The sequence below is a fragment of the Falco rusticolus genome, chromosome 13 (genome assembly GCF_015220075.1).
Source record: "Falco rusticolus isolate bFalRus1 chromosome 13, bFalRus1.pri, whole genome shotgun sequence".
NCBI lineage: Eukaryota > Metazoa > Chordata > Aves > Falconiformes > Falconidae > Falco > Falco rusticolus.
In genome coordinates this window covers 30,521,807-30,540,402 of record NC_051199.1, presented here as the reverse complement: position 1 = coordinate 30,540,402, position 18,596 = coordinate 30,521,807, and the positions used below count along the sequence as shown (strand labels likewise).

The window sequence follows — 18,596 nt, the reverse complement described above, 5'->3', positions numbered from 1 at the left end:
AAAAGCTTGCTGTACACTGTCCTGATTTATGGTACCTCCTTTGTTTTTTAATTGGAGAGAATGTAACAGATGTCAACACAAGCTGAGGAGCTGGTATGAACAAAAACCCCCACTGTCCTATTCTTACCTCTTGGCCATTTTGGAATTGCTATAAACAGATTGACCTAAACGCAGCTGTGGTTTGAAGCAACATGTGCAGAGCAGTTGTTAGCTTTACAATGTAGTATGACACACTGCAGTACACCCTAACCTTCCAGATTTTACTCAGGTTCCTTCTTCACATATATGCTCTCCTGATACAATCTGCTACTGTCTGCTAAATCACACAGCATAGCCCACACCTTTTACTGAATATATTCAAGCAGGACAGTTGTTGAGAGAAAGGTATCAGAAAGAAATGAAGTTTGTTACCTCAGGGGACAGCCTAAGGTGTTTATTAGCAATTTAAGACAAAAATATTGTATATTGCATTACTGCTATTGGTGACTATTGGCAGTCAAATGTTCACGTTCCAAGAAAATGGTAAAGACACAGCCCTGACGAACCACACTGCAAATGAATAATCATGAAATCATGAGACCAACTTATCAAAAATTAACCTGAACAAGAATCTGGTCTGTGTTTTTAAGACTACCTGTTTGACATAGTTTTGTGATCTTTAGCCTGTAAGCTGACCTATCTGTTCCTCAGTTTCTTGAGTGGTAGAAAAGTTAAAGCTGCAGCAGGGAAATATTAGGGATTATTTGTAATTCTCAATTACACATGAAAATGTTTTCTTCCATTTACATTTTCTCTTTAAAATTTTCAGAGTTTTCACTGCTTTATTTTCACTAAGGCTCCTGTCTGGCAAAATCAGAGGAATGTAGATCATGCTTAAACTTAAGCCTGAACTGCTACGGAGGACCAGCAATGAAACCACACCATTTATAGAAAGTCTTTAGGTAATTCATACTGCAAAACAGGCTTCTTAGTATTTTGCAAGTAATTTCCAGTGCAGAACCTAGCTATGCAAACCACCACCCCACACCATAAACAAACAAATAAGCAAACTAGGTACAATCTCTGACCTGAGGAAACACAGCAAAGACTGCAGACTGATCACTTAAAAGCACTCTGCATAGTAAGCTTTGGAAATTATATGGTAGGCTTGTAGAGATTTACACTACCTCTGAATGAAAAAGCACAGAAAGACCTTATTTTTCTATGTTCAATACTGCATCAAAATTTTGTCACAGAAGCTCTAAAATAAAACGCATGAGATGTTAGAACTTCACCTCAAACAGTACAAATTCACTTGCTGCAAAATCTACAAAGGGAAAAACAAGAAAAGGAAGTGGAGAACATTAGGCCTGATAGCAGAATAGAGGTACCCATCTTGAAGCAAAAATTACTGTGGCAAACAGATTAGTCAAAGGTGGCTCTCCTCTCTCCTTTGTATTTTCATCAGAGAGATGACATCCAGTACTCACCGAGATTCGGCTGAGACATTGCCATAGATCTCTGTGGTACTGGTGTGGAAGCAGCTGCAGGATGTTGGCTCATGTGATTCAGTGGTTGGTTCATAGTTTTTCGAGGATCTTGCCATGTTGTAATTTTTTCTATGTGACTGAGAAAGAAAAGATAAAACACAATATTAACACAAAATATCCAAGTATATTATACACATGGTTAGCAATAATGTCATCAAAATTCCATTTGCTTTTCTCATCCCACATTTTTCTACCCTCCTCATCTCACCCTAACCCATTTGAAATTATCTATCATCTTGTCATTTATTTTTTCTTGATCTTCTGCCCCTGCTATTCTAACTTTTATGCAACACTGCTGAATAATTACTTTTACTTGAACAACTGGTGAATTCTATGACAATATTGAAAATCTGTAATACATGCACATCTTCAAAATTATTTAATTTTACAAAAGTTATTTACTCTTATCCTACCAGTCTTTTTCTACACACTCAAATATATGACTGTTCTTCACTCAGCAATGTAACATCATTCTGCTGAGTTCTGAAAAGACAAGTGTTTGTCTTGCCAAATCCAGCTGCTTTGTTCCTTACCACACCATGGAAACTAGTCTGTCTCTATGCCTCCAAGGATATCAGAATATATGCTCATTACAAAAAGGGACAGATTATGTCCTCCTGACTTATGTGTCATCACCAATTTCTCTGTAAAGGCACTACCAGTTTTTATTGCAATGTAGGTCAACGACGTATCTACTGCTCTAGTATGTAAACACTCGTGTACCTGTATTACCCTGAAAACAACGGAGTAGTGCACAAATCTGCGTCAGATTTTGCAGTGAGGTAACTATAAAGTGTGACCTCTGTACAATATTTTTGCCACAGAATACAGTGGTGAAGGAACTGTGATTTTGTTGCAACTGAAGGTTTTCACTGAATGTATCAGTTTTGAAAGAAACTTACCAGGACAAGGATTTTAAAAGCATCAGCATGTAATTCTATTTTGAAACAAGAAAAGAAAAAGGAACTATCTTAAAGCAATCTATTGTCTGGTATGTATCTAAGGATTACCTGGTTCTGTGTCCAGCTTTCACCCAACTGACTAACTAGGCTCTTGATTACTGGCTGGACTTGCATGGGTTTTCCTCTACTAGTTTTTTGTTAGAAAACTTTACAAGAGGCAAGATTTTAAGAAGAATATTTTAAGAAGGATAAAAATTTAAATATTCTCTGTCTGGAAAATCATTCCAATACACCTTTCGTAAAAGCACAGTCTAACATCATTTTTACTGAACTCATCATTGAGTTCATCTACTGAACTCATCAACTCATCATTGTAACTTTCACCTACATTATTAGCATTGCCATTACTGCTGTGACTACTCCACACTTTCAGACTCAGCTGATCACCAGTACTATTTCACAAGCAAGCTTCCATCTCTTGTGATGTTACCACGTCCAAACTCTTTACAGTAAGTCTCTGGTATTGGCAAAAATAACATGACTTGCTATATGTGGGTCTTGCGCACAGATTCACAGCATTGTAGATATTTAGGAAAGAACACAATAGCAGGAATGCTTGGTAGCAGTCTATGACAGTAACTATGGTTTTTTTTTGTCTTGCACTTTTAATACAGCATCATTGGGTTTACTGAAACTGTAAAAAATTTCAAATCATATCGGGCTTAGGTAACAGAAGTCATTAAAAATATTCTTCAGTAATAGAGTTTATATAGTGCTGACAGTAAACATTATCATCAGCCCAGCAAAATCTTGTCCAATTAATGACTTTGAAAAAAACTTCTTAAGAACAGTACTATGTTAAAATTATCCTCAATATATTTTAAAAGCCAAACAGTAATTACTCTTTCAGAAACACATTTGGCATAAACACTTCCTGTTGAAACACCTGATTCCTGATCACTGAATTAGGATGAAATGAGCTGTAGTTCTGTGAAGAAGCTTCTTTCCACATTGTACCATGCGATAGTTCTCCATCCCTTTCTTGTTTTAAAGTATGCCTGCTTAAAATGTCCTGCCTACAAAGGATTACAAAGAGCAGCTGTGCCATTTATTCTCCTTGGAGTTACGTGTCTTTTCTTGATTACTGACATAGTGAGGCAGTCAGCACTAATCCAAGGCAGTGAGCATTAAGTCAGCACAAAACATGAAGAAACACATAATCCAGAATCAATAAACGAAGGTGTATTGTGTAAATTAGCACCTTTCTAGGATGTAACTTTACTGCCTTGCAGATTTCCTCCTATTTCATTTGAAATAAGACCTGTAAATTTAAAATATTCAATCAAGTTTTAATAAATTCATAAAGCTTCTTCTCACATAAAACTGCTTATAAGAAAAGATAAAAACGTTCTGCAAATTGCTATGCAAAGCAACCAGTCAAGAAACCGTACCTGAAAACTAATATGCTTTTGTTCAAAACCCCTTTTATCCTTTTTATAGAGAAAACAATCTGTACTTCAATTATACATGTGAGAAGCAGGGCAATGACAACCATTCAGCAATGCTTTTTAACTTACAGAACTGAAAAATTGACCAAAAAGCCTAAGGATCATAGATCTTAAAGAATCCAACTGCAGTTAAAACAAAACAAAAAACAAATCACACCAAAATAAATTAAAAAAACCACAACACACTGGAATTTTCTTTGTAAGCCTGGTAACTTCTCAGCAGCCACAGCCAGGATTCACGAGTGGCCTTGCTTACCCTTCTTGGTGTCATCCTGGCAGCATACAAACATACCTTCTTCATTAAAAAACGTGCTGACAGAGCATCTGAAACAGAACCCTCGAACACGGCATTAACACTATGATTCAAGATCAAGTGATAGTTGGTTGTTACTAGAATTTATTACTATGACCACTAAACTGATTTGGTTTTATCCAGTTATTAAAGAAAAGACTGTTAAACATTAGACAAAGCTTATTTAACATCTTAATATAGTGGAATTGAAACCCCAACAATTCCCTAAAATCAGACAGACTCTAAAATAAAGGGCTTGGTTTCAGGCCAGAGAAGCCTCCTCCCAGCCCGTTTCCATTGTTTATGTAAAACCCTATGCCCCCACTCCCTTTACGCCTTTATTTCTGCATAGGTATTGAAAAGGTTACGTTAAACCTTTGCAGAACGCAGTACTGGTTCATTCCACTTGGAATGTACTGGATTTATATTGGGATAACAGATTTTGGCCCAGTATCTTTTTATTTATACAGGAGAATAAAAGAAAATGTAGCAGTGTCAGAAATTAGCCTTTTTTAGATTCTTACAGCCTCCTGGGCATCAGAACTGACAAAGTTCAATTCAGAACAGCCTCTTTTTTTCTTAAAGGCCAACAGGTGAAACATTAAACATTACAGGTGGATTTCAAACACTAAAATACAGAATACTGTCCTAAAATTCATGACCTTCATCATTAAAACCAATTAAATGGCATTTACCGGTCTACAACCAAATGGCAGGCAGGTGGGCTCCCATCCCTGACCCCATTACGTTTGGTAATGCATAGGGTATTGAGCAGCCAGATCAGAGTCAGTCGCCAGGAGCAGGCATAAGAGCAGGATTTAGCTCTGGACTGTCCATAGGACTAGGATTTTTTAAAAAGCAAATTACAATACAGTCCAGTGATAGAGTGAGTTGCACTGAAGCTGTGCTTTCATGACTGGCTGAGGACAAGCCAAGTCCATGCTGCTGCTGAGAGGGGAAGTCTCATATCCCTAGCCCACACGTTCTCATCCCTTCTCTTGGACTGACAGCAGTAATCCTGCAGTTGTGCTGTCCACCAGATCAGGCTAAGCAAGCCCTTGTGGCTAATACTAATTTCTTATTTTTTCTGTTTTGCTGATTCTGTTGTTGCTGCACTATCATCCAACCAGCTGTACAGTTGCATGAGGAAGGAAAAGTCGATTTGGAGCCTCAGTGGTAGAACAGCAGCATTTCTGATTGTGAAATCACACCCTTTTACCACTGTTTCTTTCAACCCCAGGAAAAAATAATTTTGCTCATATGTGTGAAGTTTCATTGTAATGCAGACTATTTATTCAGCTCTGAAATGTGTATCTGTACAGAAGGAAGAAAAACACTATGGAGAAATCCCCTTTTAAATATCCTTGTCTGGGATTGTATCAATCCATCTGTTCCTTGTTTTATTATTTCCAGAACTACTTTTTTTTCCCCCCCCCCCAGAAGGATTTTCTTCTTGGCATACATCACAGCCTACAACGAGACAGAAAACAAAGCTTCAGACAAAAAGTAACATGGGTGAGAAATCTTGCCTGCACTGTTAAACTGTAGTACATGGGCGACCCACTTGGAAGACAGTAAAATTTTTACTTCTCCCAGCATCTGAGCTTTACACTGGTACTGGACAAAGACTAAGCATTTAATTTCCAGGATCACAGAGATAACGAGGTATCACTGTGTTACACCCCTGGTCTAACTGCTGCCTAAGGCACTGACTTGTACACTAGTTTTACCTGCTTTATCAATGGAATTATATGGTTATAAATCACTTCACACACGTAATTCTGGTGTAGTAGCATCTATACAGAAAGATAACCCATTACACTACATCTATCTAAATTAATACTTAATAAATACCATAAAAATGTCTTCACTCAGTCCTAACAGTTATATTCTGTTTCTTTAAGTGGTAAGAAGTTTCCACTTCCCTTAAGAAAAAAGCATCTTTCTATTACCACCAGTTTATGCTTTTAATTTTTGCAGTTCCCTGCAAATGATAACATTTTCAAAAGTCTTTCATAAAATAGCTCAAAAGTTATGCAAATAATGTTATTTAATTTCACTTATAATTTTTGCTTTTCTTTTTCCCCTAAAAGGGGGAGAAGAAAATAGGAGATGGAACAGTAACATGATTTTTCTTTATAAATGTATACAAATAAAAAGTGCTGATCACATTTAAATATACTTTCTGTAACAAGTATTACTATACTGATTGCTCAACCAAAAATGAAGCTGAAACTCAATGTCGAACAATTCTGATAAATGCTAACTTTGTGAGTGCTCTAAATCGCTAATTATTTGCTCTTTTATTATTAATATATTTTACTATTATTATATATATTTTTATTACCTCTTACTGCATGACATTTTCTGTTCATCATCTACACACATTATCTAAAGAGACAGTCTAAGAAGAGTTTGGGAGAGAATTAGTGAAACAGTTCTTAGCTGTAGATTTTGAAGATAACTGCCTCCATTACATGTGTATGAATCCAAAGAGGAGGACCCTCAAACTTAAAAGATACCTTGCCTAATCTATAATATTGAAGATTCACTATGAAGTAGAAACTGCTATGACAGAATGTAACGAACTGTTAAGACTGGTTTTTATAAGATTCTTATTTCAGGAATATTCAAACACATGATAAAGTAGCTCCAAAATACATGTTCAAATTCTTACTTTCAAGTTTTTCAGAAACAATCTTTGCATTTTTTATTATTGTAAATTCCAGTACCAAAGCAGGCCTTTTCTCAACAAGGTCTTCATTTGCAAATAAGCAGGGTAGGAAAGAGACATTAATTTTAAGTCCTATTCCTGCATCACAGATGAGACTGACGGGGGGGGTCTTCATAGACAAACAAGAAGTTTCAGTGTTCCCACTGAAATCAGGGAAAGTTAAGTAGTTCCAACTCAAATGAGATACACCCAAGTTTCTGTCAAACACGACACAGAACATGCCACTACAAACACCACCCCAATCATGGCATTCACATCCAGTAAGTCCTATCAGTACGTGGTAAACTGTATCATAACAGTGGCCCCTCATCAGAGGGGGATTAAAGCAAAGCTCGGATCTAAACAACTCAGTTATTTTACTAGGACTTTTTCATTGTGCTCCAACTGTTCTACCTCAGGCTTATGTGAAATGGTTCCTGTTTGGATCTCTGCTTCCCACTCTGAAATACCAACGTTCTTCAGAATTTGTGCTACTGCAGGATACTGCACTTTTTAACTGCCAGGCTTTAATCCCCGACTTCCACTGCACCCTTGCCAACACAGCTCAGTTAGCTTAAACTAGCAAGCAGCAACATGAAGCGTACTAATTCTTTCTGCTTGTATTAACTCCAACAACAAACATATCTCAGCGGGTTCTATTTTCAGACTTTTTTTTTCTTGTATTAGGAAATTCAGACCTACTAATCTAAAAAGGTTGAAGGGGAATTGAGGAGAAAGGATCGATTCAAAGTACATTATTCTGTAAGCAAGCTCTCACCTGAAATAACACAAACTTAAGAGTTTGGCTAATGCTGTAGTATTCATATGGGTCCCTTTGTCAGGGCTTTGTCACACTGACTGAGAGACTGGATTTTGTAACTGAGCCACATCAAAGTAAAGCTGCTTCAGGGGAAGTGGGAAACTGATGACTCATCAGCACCACCAGCCCTCATGCTCTGACTCATGAACGGCTCCAAACAGGCCCATGGCTCAGGCTGCTGGAGCATGGCCAGCCATCCGCTTCCGGCTACCCAACCATGGCTCAACATTGGGAAATCTGTTTACCTCTCTGCAAGCAGAGCCAAGTCATTGCCCAACCTCTTCTCTCTGTCTCTCTGTTCCTTGTAAACAAAAAAGGGACAAAAAGGAAGCTTGTCTCAAGTAAGAGTCCACTCGCAGCGCTGTGACACTATGTGATGTGGCAGATACACTTTTATACAGATGGAAAATCTTTTAAATTTAAGAAAATTCCCTTGGGCCCACAACATCCCAGTCTATTGTGTAAGCTTGGTCATGGTACTGCAGCGTAATTTCTGGTAAAACTACAGGCAGAGCCAAGCCATACAGTATTACAGTAACCATTATACAGGATCTAGCAGCGAAAGAGAAACTGTGTGTAAGCTTTCAGTGCCTTAGAAACTTACTTTAAAACATGCTGCTATAAAACCTAAAAAAATCTATTGACGCATACACCAGAGATGCTCCCAGTAACGACAGGAAGAGCTTCCCCCTCCTGCCCTGCCGCTGGCTTCAGCCACACACTCAGACAGGGCTCCCTATCACAGGGCAAAGTGGGTTTTCTCCCCTGAGCAGGGGCTAGTAATTTTGGCCCCCCTCTCTGATCCTGATGGAAACCACCATTGGTACAAGTCAGGTGACCCAGGATTCCTGAGACACCACAACCCACATGAGCAGCCAACCTTCACTGTCACCACCAGTTCAGCATGGCCCTAGGACAGCCTGAAGACAGTGGAAATAACGAAATAAAATTCACATTCATTTTCATCAACACCTTCCTCTGTGTAGGGGCACCACCCACAAGGGTGCTAAGCATTCAGCCCTTCAAAACATAAAAGGTTCAGCAGAGTTTAAAGTTATTGCCTGCCTTGCGATACACTTCATGGGACCAAACACAACATCACAGTCAGTTCTGCACCTTGCTCATTCCCACCTTCTGCTACCTCCTCAGTTCAGCTGGTACCACTGGTTTAGGCCATGGACAGCAACTCAAATCAGCAAAGTCATCCAGACTGAAAAGAGACCTAATAATTATTAATAAAATGGATCAACTTAGCACAAATTAAGGGCTGCTACAAAAATTACAGTGAGTAACTGGTCAAGGCAGGAACTCTTCACACATTTCCCTGCGGGCTGTCACACTGGGGTAGATAAAATATCAGCTTTCCAGAGATAAAGACCTTCAGCAGAGACCTGCATGCCACTTCCTCCCCAACAGCTATTCTGACTGCAGAGCTCGCTATCCCTGGAGAGTCATCCCCGCACTTCCAATGCCATTTGCTGCTTCCACCCTTCAGCTGTGCTACAGTTTTGTGGAGCTGCACTATAATCCAGGTTCACAAAGTCAAGTGGGTTAGAAAGAACCCTGTATAAGGAGGTAACTGTAAGCTCAAGCAGTTGCATTTGCTACCCTTTACACACACGAAGTCCCCTCACCTACTTTTCAGCAACTATCTTTTATAATCTAATAGGGTGACTTACAGCAGAGATGAAAGAAACCTGTACTATTACCATTACTGTTGTTTCCTTTACAAGACGAGCCATGGCCTGTTCAGTATACTGCAACCCCTCATACCTTCAGGCACTTGCTTGTTGCCCAAAAGGAGCTTAGAGGACTAACCTCACAACACAACAGGCAATTGCTAAATAGAACTGCATTTGTATTTACTCCTGAATTCACAGGAACCTGTTTCTGTGTAAAAAGGAATCAAGAGTAAACTATTTCCAATTATTTTATAAATTAAATTTATTTAAAAACTTCAGTCTAATTCAAATATTCAACAACTGATGGTCTGGGAAAAGATTCATATGGTACATTCACATTAAAAAAAATTAATAGTATCAAGAGCAAATCAAGACTTCATCTTGCATACACCAACTGAGAAGTAACGTGCATTATCATACTCATTAATTACAGCGGTACCTACTAGCCACACCTTCACTTGCACCAAACAATAAATGCCAATTGTTTACTGTACTCATCAGCCATGGTTCATATATCTCTAAAAAAACTTGTCAACTCCCGGAAGGTAGACAGCAACCCACCACTAAGACAGTCCCTCATTTCCTCTCCTATGGAAGAGTATTCAAATAGAGTAGCTTGCTTTTATCCTTCCCAGTACCTTTTATACAACAGTATCTTTTACCACATCAGCTGCATCTGCAAACAGGTCACTGGTTTTACATTCTCTACGGCTCTGCCTTGTGAGTTCCCTCAGAATTCTTAAATGTTCTTAAATGTTTTCTCCTTTGCTCTACTTTTAAACTTATTTCACACTCTAGTCCCTTTCACTAGGGTTTGACTTCACAACTGCACCAAATCAGCTTTAGATGGCATTTAGTGCAGATTGTTTTAAAGATCCTGCCTACTAAAAGGGAAACAGTCAAACAGATGAGGGAGTTTGGTGAGCTGTGCAGTAGACTGGAGGGAAAGGAAACAGACTTACCAAGAAGCAGAAATAAACAAACAAACAAAAATCTCAGCTTCCTGATAATTTACTTCAAAAAGGTTAAAAAAAAGCAGCATCTCTTGTATTCTCAGTGGTGAGAATGAAGATCCTTTTTCTTTGACTATAAACTCTGGGTAGCTTTTCACAACCGTTGTTGTATTTGAGCGAGTTGGGGAACAGTTGATCCAGGTTGTTCACAGATAATGAGTTTGGAAGAGTCTCGTTTGGTTTTCACTTACTGTTAGAGAACATCAGATACATAAGTACGTTTCTAGTTCCAAAACTGTTTTGACATAAAAGCGATTTACAATAAATTTTCTTTCTGCTCCCTGGGTTTTACTAAATGTTGAGTATTTCAAAAAATACTTCTTCCAGGCTTCATGCAGTGTAAATTTTAGAGCCTTTTTTTCTAAATATGGTGCTGTTAAACATACTTTAAAAGTTTGTTTTCAACCTACAGTTCAAGTGAAATTTGTTTTTAGCCATGCGATTTTTTCACTTCAGTTACTCCTTGCCAGGTGGAGTTACATAGTAATAAAAAAGAAAGTGTAAAGGTACCCAAATTAACTCAGTCATTTCTCACAGTAATGTAGACAGAATCAGGGATCAACATTTTGAAAAGCCGATCTACTCATTCTACCGGTTAAAACTACATAGTACTTTGAGATTTTCAAATGTTAAATTAATTAGCTGGAGTATGAAGTCATGATTTTTTTAAATGTATTTCTTGAGAACTGCTTCACTAGCCTCACAATCTTGTTAATTGGTAAAAGGCTAGTATCATCAACAACTTAAAAATCTTAGCTCTGTTCTTTGTGGCCTTCATGTCTTGCAGTCACACGTGAGCAAAACTTAAGACATGAATCAAATGGAAATTATTTTTAGCTTTAGAAACAATTACCCTATGTGCACATGTCCAATTCCCACAGAAATTAATGGAATTTATGTGTATATATACACAATATACTTATCGTACTGTGCTAAAAAAAATAATAGCATAAAGGTCTTTCACTATACTGGATTTTGACATCATGCAAGTGAATAATAAGCACTGAAGCAAATATCAAAGAACTAATATCCTTTGTCATTAAACAGGGAATTCAGAAACCATCACCAGAATTTGAAGAAATAAAATCTACTTAGTACAGTCTTAATTTATGAAAAAAACATTAAGTTACAGGATTCCAATTCACCCCCAAAAACACATATGAAGTGACTTTCAGAAGTACGACTTTAACCCTCCAAGGTAAATGGAAAAAAAAAGTACACAAATACTGAGTCCCATGTAACAATTAGGATGAAAAAAAATTACTGTGCATATGGAAGTATATTTTTTTTCCTTATGAAAACTTTTGATCTCATTTCCCTCACACACTTCAAAATGCTTTCCAGGCCTAGTCTGTTCCTAGGAAGCTTCAAAAGGAAAAGGGTGAGATGCACTGTTAACAGAAAAATTAAAATATTGTTTGGGGTAAAAAATTAACTCACAAATCAGTATTTTTAAATGCTTACCAACAGCAGTTACATTATCAGTGTGTTTAGAAACCTCCAAACCCACTGTTCACTACAGAAACACCAACAGCTCCCTAAGGATCGCAGCAGCGGGCCTGCTATAATACCACCATGAATGCCTTGTCTTAAGGTGGTTAGTTTGATCAAGGGTTGGGCCAGGAATCTCTGAAGGGGGTGAAGAGGATTAAGGAAGTTCTATAAGTAAGCGATATTTTACAGCAGCTTATGGCAGCTGTTGGAACTGGTGGGAGGACTGCCTGGGGGGTGCCACAACAGCTAGCAAAATTCTTCCTCACCAGACCATACGCCGCCTGTCACCCTCAGCACTGTCCCTGCCCCTCGTCTTACCAAGGTCACCTCATACTAACAACCGTTGGTTCTACAGACCTGGGGACACACTTCACTTATTGCCGTCATCTTTCTCATACTGAAAGGAGGAAGAATTAACTGCTCATTTTAAAAAGTAAGAAACATTTTGGATCATATCAGTAATAAAACTGTACATATACTATGTGCTTCCTTGGAAATTAAAAGGGAATTTGTGAATGCTTCTTTGTAAGAATCCTCCATTAAGCACTCTTTAATTTTTAAGAAAATACTGATGGGGTAATTAATTCTCAATCTCAAGTAGCTTTAGTTTTATAAGATGAACCTTTAGTATTGGATATAGAATCACAAAATGGTTTGGGTTGAAAGGGACCTTTTAAAAGACAATCTAGTTCAACCACTCTGCAGTGAGTGGGGACCTCTTCAAGCACATGATGTTGCCCACAGTCCGTTCAGCCTGACCTTGAATTTATTGTAATTGATACTATAAAAATAATCTATATTTCTTTGGAAAAAGTCTATTCTGTCTTCTCCATGGTCATTATACACACAAAAGAAGGGCAGAACACAGTTCAGTACCTGGATGAGAATACACTGTTCCGTCTGTAGCAAACAGTTGGATTCCTCTTCCTTTGCCATGCTTCTTTACCCCTTCTCTCACCATGGACTGGAAAATGTCAAGAACCAAGTTCTGCTCCTCATCACAACATGAAAAGGCTTTATAGAAACTACAGTACCATGTCCTAATATCATGCACCCACTCATGCATTTGATAACTCATTAAGTAGACTGCAACAGTCCTCACAACATGGGAACTATCTTCCCAACATGTAAGAGACTGTCTTGTTTCTTCTCTTAAAAACATAAAGCTTGGAGTTCATACAATAAATTCAGTACAACAGCCCAATTTTTATGGCATGTCACTTTACAGCTCTGCTAAAAGGCAAACTTAAGTGGAAATGGGACTGAGTTAAATTATGATCTGAATCACATCCTGTTAAAGACAATGAGCTTCAGTCTGGCATGAGCCCACACAGAACATGTTTGGAGAAAAATCTTGATTGACATAGACAGTTTACATGCCAGACTGTGCAGACAAAGCATCAATTTCATTAGGTTTGCAGTTGTCTTAGTCTTTTCTTTCAGCTTATGTTTACATTACACACACACAAAAAGGAATGTGAAAAGTTTAATACAATGAACCAAAATAACACACTCTGTATTAGCTTCTTTTGGTCCTCTCATGGTTGTATATTGTGATACTGTTGTTAATTATATACTCACATACTATTTTTCCAGAGAGGGCCTGCTTTACCTACTAAGTGTATTTGACTATCCAAAGGTGAAGTCACCGATGTGCTATTATGCATTTTCTTTATGTAGCACGCAGCTTCATCCTGTATTTACTGCAAAATTCTGAAACTCCAGTTCATGACAGATGTAATAACCTATCTTTGAAAAATAACAAGTAAATCATCACAGTGCAACTTCAGAGATTTCCATTCAGTTTTGCAAGGCTCTCCCCGTTTTACAGATCAGGAGTTCAACATATTTTGAAGTACCCAGTAATTTCAGGTAGCACATTGAAACATCTAAGCCCTCACCTCACAAAACAGGTATCGCGCTTGTGTTCAAAGCACAGCCTCCGGTGACTTCAGCTATCACTGTGCCTGGCTTATTCAGAAATCACAGAGTGGGGGGCCGAATTAGTGTAGGTTGGTGGGGGGTTCTTTCTTTCAAACACATACACCCTTTCATGCAGTTAAATGGAGACAAAAATCCATTTTCATAAAGCGAGCACTAAAACAGATGAACACAAGATAAAGTAGAGCCTTTCTTTAGGCTATCTTGTACAGATACAGTAATTTACAAAAATATTTTCAGCAAATACTGGGTAAAAATGGCATTCCCCACAGACAACATTTATCACATCCTTCTCTTGCAGCTTTATCACCTGAAACAACCACATGAAAAGTGAATACTATGTGCAGAACAAGCATTTCTCCATTAGTCTGACATTTTCCAACATCATATGATGAAAAGTAGATAGGTCTGGTTCTCTTTGAGGTACTCAAAGGAGAATGCTTTTACCTTCTCTCCCATATACACAAGTGGAATGTGGATTTATTTTTAGATGAGTATCATCTCCTCTAAGAAGATATGTGAGAAAGAACAAGTTCTTTTTAAAAAAACACAGTGATGGTACTACACAAGAACCTAGACAGGATGAGTTAAGACTACTGGTGTATTATGACTGGCTAAGTACAGACACAGAGTATCTGTCTGGCACTGGCCTGCATCCAGGGTCACACTGCAGGCATATGGTACAGAGTGCTGGTAAACTTGACAAATAGGTTAAGATTCTCCTTTCATGGCACAATACTTTGAGGTAGGAGAGTCAGATAGTTACAGTGTGTTTCCTGCTATTTAGCACAGGTGACTTGACTAACATATTGATGCTCCTTGACGTTTCCAAGCCTCTGGGACACTTGGGCTGTTGCAAATAAAACAACATATAGATTTAAAGTCTGTTCTATTTTTCTGTGGTTCTAAATTACAAATAACACATAAGGCAGTTTTAAGGTCACAATCCCTTCTCGGCAGATTACATTAAAAAAAAACAAACATAAGCAGGTAGCCTACACTTGGCTAACAGTATCCCTCTGGTTTCATGGCCACAGCACTGCAGAAAGGGGTGGTCTACCAGGCATGGCACTCTCATCACCTCCTTTGTGTCAGTTCCGAGAGCCATGTGGTGGCAAGGTGAAATGAATGAATGCTGGTCAACTTGTTGAACCTATAGAAATAAACCTTGCTGACTATTTCAGTTATATTAACAGAATGATCTGACTGACCCTGCCAGCCCCATGACTGCTAGTCAAAACAAAACCAAGAAAAAGGGTTGGAAATACAAAGGCAGGGCCAGGCCACTCCTTGCAGCAGTGCCCTGCAGCCAGAACTGCTTAAATTGTGTGATGGCTGGGTTAGCTTCAGTCTATTTCATACTCAGTTGTGGTCTAGTGATTCCTGACAGACGCGGGAAGAATGGGAAAGATGAATGGAAATCTACAGTGATATTTTCATTTTATACCAAAAATAGACAAACACATGCTTTACTTCATTTTTAGTATGAAGAACTTTTACAGCTTTCCTCTTTTAAATGGAAGATATTTGCCTATTCTTAGGGCACTCTCAAAGCACTCACTGGCAGTCAAGAGTGTTGCTAGTCCACGCTTACAGCTGCTGCAAAGCACTGTGGGTGGCCCCTATTGATATCCTTGAAACAACTGGTGGTAGGCAGCCAGAACAGCTGCTTAACACTATTTTCTAGCTTCAGCATTTTAATTATCTGCTGACATTATTCACTGCTAGTCAGGAAAGCAAAAAAGTTTGCCTTACTCAAAAGCAAAATGTTAGTAATATTTTGCAAAAGGTCATGTGCACAGTATATACATATGAAGAGAAAATATTTATGAGGTGCAAGAGCTTAAAGCTGCATGCTATTGATGTCATTTACACTGTTCAGCAGCTGGAAGGAATAAGATTTTATCACTCATTATATCACTAGAAGCGGACAAACATAAAACCCAGTATCTCTCAATCACTTCTCCCTTGGAAGCCCAGAAATTAATCACTAACATTCAATAGCTCAACTATTCATTACTGTAGTAGGTTCAAGTGACCATCTACAGTATTTCAACCTGCAGGTTTAGCTAATAAAATTCATGGCACTTGCTTTTTTCAAATGCCGATAATGTTTCATGAAAATTTCATGAAGCTGTAACAAGGAGACACAATGTAATTATTAAAGTGATTGAACCACAGACTTTGTTCTCCTACTGCACGTTCATCAAAATTTCTAAATCTTGAAGCTGGAACATTGCAGAAGTATTTGAATATTTATTATCCTAAGTACTAATTAAAATAACTTCCTTGGTAAAAACGGTTGCCCTTTTGCTGAATTAGTTTCAGCATTATTTGCTACTGTGAAGAGAACTTTAAGAATGTCCTGCTAAGCTTCCCTGTAACTGACTGATTCCATTGTTGGTATACACTGAGGACTCAAAAAACATTAAACTAGTTATACAAATGGAAACAAAACACCCTTTGAGTTCTATTGATAACTTAACCTTTAGAATTTGGATGAAATCCCAATTCTTGAAAGGAAAAAAAGGTACTAAATGAAACTATTGTATAGAGAATTCTTATGGGATTTTTTAATGTATACAATAAATAACTGCATTAATGCATTTGTTTACTGGATGAGTGCCTCTAGTACTCATTTAACGAGGCATATTAATGATTCTATTAAAACCACTTTTATTTTATTTGGGGGGGGAAATGTAATAATCTGAAGACAAAGTATTCCTTTGTGAGAGGCACAAGACATTTTCAGATTCATGAAGTTACAGAAATTCTTAAATAGGTTACAGAATGAAAAATAAAATTAACTGTCCCTCAGCTGAGCTAGGGGGCTATAATCAGGTTTTGTTGTGAATGCCTCTATTTACTAATATAAATGCCATGTCAACAGTGCCCATATTTATGAACAATCAGGGTTTACATACATAAAATATAAAATTATGCTGTCTTGTAACAAGAAAGGGAGCAGCAGACAAATCTAATACATATTGTTTTACTACCAAGCTGTCATTTCTAGACAAGCTGATATTATTGTCACACATTCTGCATTCCAGTAAAAATAAATGAACAAACAAGACCAACACACACACCTTTCAACTAAGCAGAATCCCCTTACAGGGAAATAATAAAAATCTTCCCCAGGCAAGAACAGAGAGTAGGACAGACAAGCAACCCAGAACAAAACAGGACATAAAATCCCTAGAAAGTTATAGAAAAATTCTCTTTTAAAGTTGCATCCCACTGCACCGGCCAGAGGCAGAGATATGTATGACGCTGAAGAATATGGTCCCAGAATTCTCTTCTGCAGTCTATATTTTTATTTCATGTTTTGCTTTCTGAGTCTGACAGAAAAATCACCATTAATGTCTCCAGAGTATTGTACATTGTACATGTGCATAAAAAAATGGGGTATTTTTCTAGTACCAGTGCCCTTTTGATCAGAGAATTAATAGGGTTGAACTCATTATCATAAGACAAATTTAAATCTCTGTTTGTGTTTCTCTTTGTAATTTGAAGAATAACTGTCAAGAGCTTCAGATCACTGCAATATATGCAAACACTTTTTTTTAAAAGGTTTTTGCTGCAGAAATAAATTATTTTCTACTCCAAAAGTAGACATATCTGCAATCCTACCTACCTTCTGGTTTTGATAAGATACAGGGACCAGCATTTTGTAAAAAGAAAACAGAATGGTGTTACCACAGCCTCTAGAATTTCTTTCCACAAACGCACAGTAGTTGTTCTTTTTCCTATGACAAGCTGTCTTTTTCCAGTTCTGCTTGGTCAGAGTTTCCAAACAATAACGTGAATCGCCTTGAGCAATATATTTCCCAAACAGCCGATTCTCCTTCACTGCAAGCCAAGCACTCTGGCTCAAAATACGCACATTTGTGCAAAGCAGTTCCTGGTACTGCAACTCTAATTCAGAGATCACTCTCACAACCTCAGTTTTCAGGTCAGTACATTTACTAAGCTCCAAAAAAAGCCAAAAATAGCTTCTGCTCTCTGAACTTTACAGGCAGAAATCTTTGTATTTTAATATGAATGACAATGGCTACAGCACAACAAACATGCATAGCCAAACCAAATACTAAAATATATTTTTTGTTTATCCTCAAAGCCCCAAATCCTTAATTCTTCAGGTCAAAATTTACATCTTGTCAATAATACTAACTAGCTTGCCAAAGTCACTTCAGCAAAAGCATTTTCTGCAAAAATCATGTTTAAAAACAAAGCTTCATTCGTTGTATCACAAATTTAACTATTCAGGTGAATAAAATTACTTTGGATGTATATTTATCCACCACAATAGCAGCTCTGAGGTAGCCAGAATTATTTTAAATTTCAAGTCCCTCAAATCTCTCAGTGTTTTACAATGTATTTTTTGTCACTGGAAAATTGTCAGGAACAACTTTGTGACTGTTCACTGTAAATGCTGAAATTTTATTAACTTGCCAGCGATGCAACGCACCACACTTATTTTGCAGATTTATTTAATGAAAGAAGCACACACTGAAAAAAGAGCAACTCACAGTTGCATTAAAAGATCATTTGCTGCCAGTGGAAGCAAATCTTATATTGATTTCACTGGGAGCGATGCTTCTGCAAGGAGTACGGAATCCCTTAAAGGGATAAGAATCTGTGCTTCACACTGCTTATCTAACCACCAAACTCCAGTTTTTGGTCCCTGCTCTCCTTTCAG

General features: G+C 37.8%; 1 protein-coding gene across 1 annotated transcript in view; it reads right to left on the bottom strand.

Annotated features, from left to right (window-relative positions):
* Positions 1-18,596, bottom strand: part of WWTR1 (WW domain containing transcription regulator 1) — a 77,550-nt gene that overhangs the window by 31,738 nt on the left and 27,216 nt on the right. The window contains exon 2 of the mRNA XM_037406568.1: positions 1,470-1,606. Within this exon, the coding sequence (XP_037262465.1) occupies positions 1,470-1,606 (137 nt within the window). The remainder of the gene's footprint in view (positions 1-1,469; positions 1,607-18,596) is intronic.